Raw genomic sequence first — 10,915 nt, forward strand, 5'->3', positions numbered from 1 at the left:
TTGCTGCTCCGATGAGGACACCTGCAGACGCCTCACCGTCAGTCTTCTCAACTTCCTGGGAGAGGCTGGGTTCAAGGTATCCAAGAAGAAGGCCCAGATCTGCAAGGACACTGTGAGGTATCTGGGGTTTGATGTCTCCCAAGGACAAAGGGCATTGGGGCCAGAGAGGAAGGAGGCCATCTGCAGGGTCAAGGAGCCCAGAACGAAGAAACAGCTGAGGGGATTCTTAGGGATGGCTAGCTTTTGCAGAATTTGGCTACCAAACTTTGGACTGGTTGCCAAACCCCTCTATGAGGCAACATCTGGCCCAGAGACTTTCCTTGCTTGGTCAGCTGAATGCCGAACTGCTTTTGAGGCCATCAAGAGAGCCCTGATGTCTGCTCCTGCCCTTGGGCTCCCAGACATGGCCAAGCCTTTCTTCCTCTTTGTTCATGAACGCCAGGGGGTCGCAGCGGGGGTGCTGACCCAACCTCTGGGCAGCACCAAAAGACCAGTTGCCTACTTTTCCAAGAGGCTGGACAACACCAGCCTTGGGTGGCCTGCCTGCCTGAGAGCTGTGGCTGCCACTGCCATGGTAGCTGAAGAAGCCAGGAAGCTGACGTTGGGCCAGCCCATGACTGCCTACGTGCCCCATAGTGTCCTGGCTGTCCTGGATGCAAAGGGGACCAACTGGCTGTCTGCCGGCCGGCTTACTCGCTACCAGGCCCTCCTCATCGACCAGGGAGACCTCACCTTGGCCACCACCAACTGCCTCAACCCAGCCACCCTGATGCCCATCGAGACGGCCGAGGGAGACCACCAGGAGCCTCACGACTGCATCGCCACCATCGAGGAGGTCTACTCCAGCCGCCCAGATCTCAAGGACCAGCCCCTTCCAGATGCACAGCTTGAGTTCTTCACGGATGGCAGCAGCAGCGTCCACCATGGGGAGAGGAGAGCTGGATATGCGGTGGTCACTCTGTGGGACACCATAGAGGCAGAGCCACTTCCCCCAGGCACCTCTGCCCAGAAGGCAGAGCTCATCGCCCTCACCAGAGCCTTGGAGCTGGCTGAGGGAAAGGCTGTCAACATCTACACAGATTCTAAGTTTGCATTCCATGTGCTTCATGCCCATGGAGCTATTTGGAAGGAAAGGGGGCTGCTGACAACAGCTGGCAGCCCTGTCAAACACCAGGCTGAAATTCTAAGACTCTTGGATGCTGTTTGTAAGCCTGCTGCAGTTGCTGTCATCCACTGCAGAGGGCACCAGACAGGGGACCAGGACATTGCGAAAGGGAACCGGAGGGCAGACACTGCTGCAAAGGGAGCTGCCAACCGGGAGCCCACCTTCCTGGGGGCCCTGATTCCTGACACCACCGTGACCACTCTCCCTGTTTATGGGACTATGGACGATGAGTTTGCCAAGGGAGAGGGTCTGAAACAGGAAGAGGGCTGGTGGAAGGACAGCCAGGGTCGCCTGCTCCTGACAGATCCCCTCATGCGTGAAGTGGCCCTCCGTCTCCACAAAAGCACCCATTGGGGCCACGATGCTATGTTGGAGCATCTCAGGACTTTCTTCATCGGTCCTCGCATGGCCCAGCAGTCCATTTGGGCCTGCAGAAGGTGTCTCCTATGCCTGAAGAACAACCCCAAGATCCAGAAGAAGCCAGAAGTGGGGCATCTCAAGGCTGGCCTCCAACCAGGACAGGTGTGGCAGGTGGACTTTGCTGAACTGCCATCCAGTAAGAGGTACAAGTACTTGCTGGTATTTGTGGACTGTTACAGTGGATGGCCAGAAGCCTTTCCCTGCTATACCTGCACAGCCAAAGAGGTCAGCCATGCCCTTCTGAACCACATCATCCCGCGCTTTGGATTGCCTCTCTGCCTCTCCTCAGACAACGGTGCATCTTTCATCTCCAAGACCACCCAGCAGGTCGCCCATGCCCTCCAGATCAAGTGGGACTTGCACACCAGCTGGCATCCTGAGGCCAGTGGCAAGGTTGAGAGGATGAACCAAACCATCAAAAGACAACTGGCTAAGATCTGTCAGCAGGCGCGCTTGCCTTGGCCTGATGCCCTCCCTCTTGCTCTCACTCGGATCAGGGCAGCCCCTAGGGGTGGGCTGAAGCTAAGTCCTTTCGAAATTCTCTATGGTAGACCTTTTCCTTCCTCACAGGTTCCTCTGAAGGCTGAGCATCTCCACGAGGTTGGGGCCGACAGTATTAGGGAAAGATTGTCTTTTCTTACCTCTATCCTTTCTTCTTTAAATAGGTACCTTCTCTCCCACCTTCCTGTCCCCTTGGATGCTCCTGTCCATGACTTCTCCATTGGCGACTGGGTCCTCGTACGCACGTGGAAGCCTGAAGCCCTGTCGGAGAAGTGGGTCGGCCCTCATCAGATCCTCCTCACAACACACACCGCCGCCAAGGTATCCGGCATCCGGGCCTGGGTCCATCATTCCCGGCTGAAGCGGGCCCCTGAGCCAGAAGTGGGGTCCACTGAGGAGGAGGAGGACGACAACCAGTGGACTGTTGAGTCAGGGGAGGATCTCCGGCTGCTGTTCCGGAAAGTACCGCCACGAGACCCCCCATCCACTGACCAAGCCGACCCACCGCCTTCTGGGGCCCCCAGGGTAAAGAAGCGCCGTGCACGAGGACAGAGGCATCGCCCGAAACTACCCTCCTAATTCCATGTTTCTGGCACCACGGGAACCCACTTTTTTTCTCTACACCTCCGGGTTTCGACAGCTCGTTTGACAGCTGTCAAAAGTCTACCAGCTGATTTTGACAGCGCGCGCCAGGGAATCTCCTGCTTTCAATTTCCACTGAGCCCCGGCTAGAGTGAGTGGAGCTGTACTTTCAGAACTATTTGGAACCGTGAGTTTATTTATTCCTATTATTTCCCGGGCGGAGCTGTCCATCAACTTCAGCATGCATTTCTCTGCTTTTCTGTGCCTAATATCCTTGACCCAATGTGCCGCTTCTAGCCCCGTACTGTATGAATGGCTGTCAAGCAAGGCAAACTTCTGGCAGCAGCTAGCCTCCAGAGTCCTAAATGTCTCTGATTTCTGTCTATCAAGTGGGATCACTGCCACGGACCTGTTCTCCACATGTTTAATTGGCATTCCAGAACCTCTGGAAACTTTTAGAAATTACACTATTTTCCAAGACTACCCTTCCAAGCCCATGTCCTATGGAGATCTGCCTCAGTGGGGAAGGGCTGTCAGGGAAAGGGAGCCAGGCATGGTGGCTATTAAATTGGCTCACAGCCCTCATGCCTCTCATTGTTTTCAAATTCCCCATTGTGCAGGGAAGTGCCAAAAGTCGCCCAGGGACAATCTGCTAAATTGTTCATCCTTTGAAATATTGCCACATATGAATGCCCATTTGGTTTTGCCCCCAGGATGGTTCTTCTTGTGTGGGCGGACAGCCTATAGTTACCTGCCAGCCAATTCCACCTTGGGGAATTGTGCCCTGGGTAGGTTGTCCATTTTTATGCCTTCTAAAGGGGACTTGGAGATGGCACACTCCTTGGCCCGGGAGGCTAGGTCCATCCAAACTTTGGACCCAAATTGTGATCCCTCTATGGTCATCAAGGGCATCCCCCAATTTGTGGCAACTGCCCTGTTCACCCCTGGGGTGGCAGCTGGCATGAACTACCGGGCCATTAAACATCTGGCCTGTGCTCTGGTCAAAAACATCAATTTCACCTCACAAGCCCTAGCCTCCATGGCCTCAGAGATGCAGGAGCTGAGAGAGGCTGTGTTGGATAATCGAGCTGCCATTGATTTCTTGCTGTTAAAGAATCATTATGGCTGTGAGAGTGTGCGCCACATGTGCTGCTTCAATCTGACTGACCAGACCCCTGTAGTCAACAAAGCCATAGAAGGTATGAAAGATCTGGCAGCTGGGATTCAGGAAACCACAGGCTTTGATCTAAACTTTTTGACAGACTGGCTCCCTTCTCTGGACTGGTTAAGAAAAGGTTTTCTAGTTTTCCTTGGCCTCGTATTTCTCCTCCTTGTTCTGAGCTGCTGCTGGACCCACATTCCCTCTCTGTTCAAAATTTGTGGAAAAAGGGGACAATTGGAACCGTCTCGCCAGATGCCCCTGCTGCATTTGGCTGGGTACCAAGCATGGGCGGAAACTTTAAGTAGGCGGAGCCTACGTCAGTTTCCGAGTGGGGAGATGACATCGAGGGCTGCAGAGACCCCCGCCTTCAAATTGGTATAAAAACCGCAGCGGAGAGTTCCACAGTTCCTGGGCTCCGCAATTGCAATCCACTGATGAAATGTGCCTCCAGCAGCCAGCCCAGGCAGGGACGAGCAAGCCTCAATGCCTTTCCTTTACTTTCCCCAAGCCCTGACATTGTATCCTATCCCCCAATAAAAGATCCAAAATTGCAACTTTTAAACTCTCCCGCTTGCTACTTCGTGTCCTTCGCTTTACTGAAGTGTCTAATGCATGAAATTAACCCTTTCTGGGCTCCAGGGAACTGCGAGCCTGCCTGGGGCGCCTTTCTGGTGTCCCAGGGATGCAGAATCTATACTAACAAGAATCGTGGATACAGGGTTTTTCCTTCTAGATCTCTGTATCTGCCAAACTTTAAGATGGCGGATCGGGTCCATTTTAGTCTCATATTTTTCTGCATGAAATTCCAAACATAACTGCTATCTCGCTTTTCCCTTTATGGATCCCTACGCCCGAGTAACAACCTTTAAAGTTCCAGGAATATTTTCCGGCTCAAAAACAGCTGATTGTCAAAAATCAGCTGGCTCCCTCCTCTCCATTGCCGATCGGCTCAGCTTCTCCTCGCCTTCGCCAGACTCTGGACTCGGGGACCCCATGCGCTCTCCCCCATGGGACTCAGGGAAGGGTCTGGCCAGGAAGACCCCTTCCCCTGGGGAAGTTCTAGTTCGCCAAGGACTCTCAAGGAAGCCGATTGCAGCACGGCAGGGGGGAGGGGCTGTTTCTGCCGGCTCCAAGGACTCCATCCTTTCCCCCTTGTGCCCCCCCGCCGATCATGAACTCTCTGGCGCATACCCTTTTTGGGCATCAATGAGTCCTTTTCCTCTCCATGAACTTTCCAAGAAACCCAGGACTAAAAATATTCATTTTCATAATAAAATTGCTTTATTAATTTTGTTTGGGGAAGGGATGGGAATAAGTTTAATCAATGTACTATGTATGGAATGTTTATGGATGTGTACCCCTTGCATTACCCTCTGCCCCTCCAACTTTGCCCCACAAAAAGAACCCAGAAGCGGAAGATCCGAGAGCGCCCAGCTGCCCGAAGGGGGGCCGTTTGCCTCACAATGAAACCCCATCACTCCATCTTTTGCATGGAACAATAACTAAGGAAGTTTTTCTATTTGTCTTCGGAGCATGCCCAATAAATAGATTTCTTCCTCCGGCCAAGTCTTAATTTGCCAGCAACAATAGGGGCCAGGCTGCCCTCCAGGGAGTCTGTGCCCAGCCTTGATCATATCTCCCGAAACCCATTAAGCAACATATTTGCTCTGTTTCAGCCAGAAAAAAACCAGATTGATTCAATCATCCTTCTCCTTTACCCAAACAATAGTTTACCTTCCCAGCTGGCCGACTTTGCCCCCGGACGCGTGAAGGTCCTTTGTCAAGCAATCATAATCCTTCCTCCTCCATTGTTACCCTTTTCTGTCCCGCCTCCTCGTCCCTGATTCGCTGGCTCCCCGAAGCGAGGGAACTCTGTGATAGGCTGAGTGCAGGGAGGGACCGGCAAGCCTCTCCCAGCTGTTCAGCCATCCACCAATCACAGCCAAGCCGGGTGAGGGAAGGCGGGCGGGAGATTCAAGATTGCGGGACTTACTGTATGTATAAAGATGCCTCCAAAACTCTGTATAACCATGCTTGTAGGTGAATGATCACTACAATTGCATCCTTTTCAGCTGAATCGCAAAATAAAAGCCTCGGTTGCCACTTCTTCAACTTCTTGGACGGGAAAATCATTTCTTTTAACATTTTATAGGTCGCTTGGATTGGCTCCCTGAAAGTCTCGCTGAGAAGGTAGCGGATCCTCTTTGGTGCGGTCCGGGGGTACCCTCCTTCCGAGGAGACCCATTTAAAGTTACAGGTTTCAATAATGCGGCATGTCTCATTAAGAGCCACATCCACTGTTTTAGTGTGGTGAGATGTGTTCCACACTGGGCATGCGTACTCAGCAGCGGAGTAGCACAGCGCAAGGGCAGATGTCTTCACTGTATCTGGTTGTGATCCCCAGGTTGTGCCAGTCAGCTTTCGTATGATATTGTTTCTGGCACCCACTTTTTGCTTGATGTTCAGGCAGTGCTTCTTGTAGATCAGAGCACAGTCCAGAGTGACTCCTCCCAGGTATTTGGGTGCACTGCAATGTTTCTGGACTAAACCTTGGCCTTGATGGCTGCAATGCAAAAGATGTAGAGTTGTTCTCAATTCCGGCAGAGTTGGGGGGAAAAAACCCTTTCCACTTCATTTGTGGTTTCAACGTCAGCATGCCATGTGGTCTAGCTATGCGCTCTATGCTCCCAGCATCATTCCAGAGCCACATCCACTGTTTTAGTGTGGTGAGATGTGTTCCACACTGGGCATGCGTACTCAGCAGCGGAGTAGCACAGCGCAAGGGCAGATGTCTTCACTGTGTCTGGTTGTGATCCCCAGGTTGTGCCAGTCAGCTTTCATAATGATATTGTTCCTGGCACCCACTTTTTGCTTGATGTTCAGGCAGTGCTTTTTGTAGGTAAGAGCTTCCTATGCTCTAAAGTCCTCTCACCTTCCTCTTCTTTCCACAGTGCCCCTCCATTTATGGACCCTCCCCTGGACCTTCAACCTTCAATGATGGTTCTTCCAGTCTGGCCAAAATGCTGCTATCGTCCCCGGCTGCTCCGGGGACTGCTGTCCACCCTGATGGTTCTCTTGATCATTCGCTTTCTGGTCAGTGGGGGCCATGAGGACCTGTTCTCACACTCACTGCGTTACTTCATGTCGGGCAGGAGACACCCCACCAGCCCCCCACTCCTGCCCTCCTCAGATGACTTCCTCCTCCGGCCACCACCTGAGGTCTGCTCCCCCACGGCTCCTTCCCTCCTGGTCCTGGTGGTCAGTGCCCCTCGCCATGCAACTCAGCGACAGGCTATCCGGTCCACATGGGGAGGCGCCCGCCGGGCTGGGAAGTTCACCGTCCAGATTTTCTTCGTCTTGGGACTTCCCCGGGAACCCTCGCTTCAGACGGCGCTAGAACAGGAGGCGGCTGGACACCACGACCTGGTCCAGGGCCGCTTCTTGGACACCTACGGCAACTTGACACTCAAGACTTTGTCCCTCATGGGCTGGGCAGCCGTCCACTGCCCTGGTACCCTCTTCGTGGTCAAGGTGGATGATGATATCTTCCTCAACCTGCCCGGCCTGGCTGAGGAGCTGGAACACCACATCACCTTGGCACCCACCTACCTAGGCAAGATCTATTGGCGAGCCAGGCCCAAACGGGACTCCCGCAGCAGGAACTACATCCCGGTCAGCCTTTACCCAGAAGAGCGCTTTCCCGTCTACTGCAGTGGCGCAGTCTATGTCCTTTCGGGGGCTGCCATACCCATTTTGCTGGGGGCTAGCCGCCATGTGCCCCTCGTGCCCGTGGAGGACGTCTTTGTGGGGCTCTGCGCCCATTGGGCAGGCATCGTCCCCCAGCGTTTGGCCCGACTGACCGGCGGGGAGCACTTCCCACCAGACCGCTGTTGCTACCAGGGGATTCTCCTCAGCGTACACAAGGTGACTCCCGTCGAGATGGCAGCTGTCTGGGACGCGACCACACCCTACAAGGAGATGTGCCAAGCCTGGCAGTGGGCACTGGGGTACCTGCGGTGCAAGGCCCTGGCCTGGATGGCTGACCAATGAGCCAAAAGGCAGCTGAGTGTCCCTGGACAAATGGGCATTCAGGTGAAAGTTCATGCTAGCCAATTGGGAAGCCTGACTTGGCCACGGTAGTACAAAACGATCTTGACAGATTAGAGAGATGAAGGGCCAAAACTAACAAAATGAAGTTCAACAGTGACAAATGCAAGATACTCCACTTTGGCAGAAAAAATGAAATGCAAAGATACAGAATGGGGGACAATGCCTGGCTCGAGAGCAGTACGTGTGAAAAAGATCTTGGAGTCCTCGTGGACAACAAGTTAAACATGAGCCAACAATGTGATGTGGCGGCAAAAAAAGCCAATGGGATTTTGGCCTGCATCAACAGGAGCCTAGTGTCTAGATCTAAGGAAGTCATGCTCCCCATGCTCTATTCTGCTTTGGTTAGACCACACCTGGAATATTGTGTCCAATTCTGGGCACCACAATTCAAGAGAGATATTGACAAGCTGGAATGTGTCCAGAGGAGGGCGACTAAAATGATCAAGGGTCTGGAGAACAAGCCCTATGAGGAGCGGCTTAGGGAACTGGGCATGTTTAGCCTGAAGAAGAGAAGGCTGAGAGGAGATATGATAGCCATGTATAAATATGTGAGAGGAAGCCACAGGGAGGAGGAGGGAGCAAGCTTGTTTTCTGCTTCCCTGGAGACTAGGACGCAATGGAGCCATGGCTTCAAACTACAAGAGAGAAGATTCCATCTGAACATTAGGAAGAACTTCCTGACTGTGAGAGCCGTTCAGCAGTGGAACTCTCTGCCCCGGAGTGTGGTGGAGGCTCCTTCTTTGGAAGCTTTGAAACAGAGGCTGGATGGCCATCTGTCAGGGGTGATTTGAATGCAATATTCCTGCTTCTTGGCAGAATGGGGTTGGACTGGATGGCCCATGAGGTCTCTTCCAACTCTTTGATTCTATGATTCTATGATTCTACATCCCGTATAGACTACTGCAACGCTTTCTATGTGGGGTTGCCTTTGAAGACTGCTCGTGTCATCGAGGGCAGCAGAGGCCCCCGCCTTCAAGTTGGTTTGGCCCGCAGCGGAGAGTTCCGCCGTTCCTGGAAGTCGCAATTGGGACAAACTGATGAAATGTGCCCCAACAGACAGCTCAAGCTAGGACTGCATTCAGCCTCTATGCCTTTCTATCACTTTCCCCCAAGCCCTAACATTAGGCTTGGGCAATCCATGGTTCTAAATGGTTCTAAAGTACTTACAAAACTAAAGTTCTGGTGGTGAAAATTTCAGAACTCTAACAAAACTCTCAAAAATTTCATAATAAATGGCAGTTCCTAATTGGTTCTGTCATTAAAATCACCAATAATGAAATAATAATTAAATTTTGAAAGTTTTGTTAGAGTTCTGAAATTTTCACCACCAGAACTTTAGTTTTGTAAGTACTTTAGAACCATGGATTGCCCAAGCCTACCTAACATTGTAGCTATTCCCCTAAGAAAGGTACTTGAAATTGCAACTTTTAACTTTTCCGCTTGATACTTTGTGTCTTTCCTTGCCTGAACCACAAAAACTGCATGAAATTAACCTTTTCCAGGCTCCGGGGAACCGCGGGCCTGCCCGGAATGCCTTCCTGGCGTTCCGGGGACGCCGAATCTGTGTTTTATGAAACCGCGGATACGGGATTTCTCCTTTCGGATCTCGGTATCCACGAAATCATAAAATGGTGGATCGGCTCCATTTTAATGCCATATTTTTCTGTACTAAATTCTAAATCTATCTGCTATCTTGCTTTTCTTATTTTGGATCCCTACGCCCGGGAAATAACCTCTCGATCTTTGAGAATATATTTTATTAGAGAACAGCTGATTGCCAAAAATGCCAGTGCGATCCTAGGGGTCTCTTTTACTGGGGAGACCCTCCAAAAGTCCGTATTGACTTCACTCGGAAGCTTCAAATGGTCCAGCGCTCGGCAGCCAGGTTGCTAACAGGAGCGGCATTCAGGGAGCATTCCACTCCTCTGTTGCGCCAGCTCCACTGGCTACCAGTTTGCTACCGGGCACAATTCAAAGTGCTGGCGTTAGCCTATAAAGCCTTAATGGTTCTGGCCCTACTTACCTCTCCGAACGCATCTCCTCCTATGAACCGACTAGGACACTAAGATCATCTGGGGAGGCCCTGCTCTTGGTCCCACCTGCATCACAGACGCGCTTGGCGGGGATGAGAGACAGGGCCTTCTCAATGGTGGCCCCTTGGCTGTGGAACGCCCTGCCTGCAGATATCAGATTGGCCCCCTCCCTGCTGGCGTTTCGGAGGAAAGTGAAGACCTGGCTGTTCGAACAAGCATTTGATTAAACAGTGTAATTGAACATAGGAATACGGAATAATGGACGACAGGACTGGATTCTGATTTTACTGTTGAGGCGCTAATGATTGTTATACTTTAGACTACTGCAACGCTCTCTACGTGGGGTTGCCTCTGAAGACTGCCTGGAAGCTGCAGCTAGTCCAACGCTCGGCAGCCAGACTACTAACGGGTGCTGGGTACAGGGAGCACACCACTCCGCTGTTACACGAGCTCCACTGGCTGCCAATTAGCTTCCGAGCATAATTCAAAGTGCTGGTGTTGACCTATAAAGCCCTAAACGACTCCGGCCCTGTTTACCTGTCTGAACGTATTCTCCCCTATGAACCATCTAGGTTGTTAAGATCGTCTGGAGGGGCCCTGCTCTCGGTCCCACCGGCCTCGCAAGCGCGTCTGGTGGGGACGAGGGACAGGGCCTTCTCGGTGGTGGCCCCGCGACTCTGGAACTCTCTCTCCCTGTTTACCTCTCCGAACGTATTCTCCCCTATGAACCATCTAGGTTGTTAAGATCGTCTGGAGGGGCCCTGCTCTCGGTCCCACCGGCCTCGCAAGCGCGTCTGGTGGGGACGAGGGACAGGGCCTTCTCGGTGGTGGCCCCGTGACTCTGGAACTCTCTCTCCCTGTTTAACTCTCCAAACGTATTCTCCCCTATGAACCATCTAGGTTGTTAAGATCGTCTGGAGGGGCCCTGCTCTCAGTCCCACT

General features: G+C 52.4%; 1 protein-coding gene across 1 annotated transcript; it reads left to right on the top strand.

Moving 5' to 3' along the window:
- Positions 1-6,785: 6,785 nt before the first annotated feature.
- On the top strand, positions 6,786-7,953 carry LOC132780113 (beta-1,3-galactosyltransferase 4-like). Its single transcript, XM_067468416.1, has one exon. The coding sequence runs from the start codon at positions 6,795-6,797 to the stop codon at positions 7,878-7,880; it is 1,086 nt and encodes a 361-aa protein (XP_067324517.1). The 5' UTR covers positions 6,786-6,794; the 3' UTR covers positions 7,881-7,953.
- The last annotated feature ends 2,962 nt before the right edge of the window (positions 7,954-10,915 follow it).

This window comes from Anolis sagrei, chromosome 5 (assembly GCF_037176765.1).
Source record: "Anolis sagrei isolate rAnoSag1 chromosome 5, rAnoSag1.mat, whole genome shotgun sequence".
Classification (NCBI taxonomy): domain Eukaryota; kingdom Metazoa; phylum Chordata; class Lepidosauria; order Squamata; family Dactyloidae; genus Anolis; species Anolis sagrei.

Excerpts from the sequence above, each read along its gene's own strand:
- LOC132780113 (XM_067468416.1), top strand. The coding sequence starts at position 6,795 with ATGGACCCTCCCCTGGACCTTCAACCTTCAATGATGGTTCTTCCAGTC.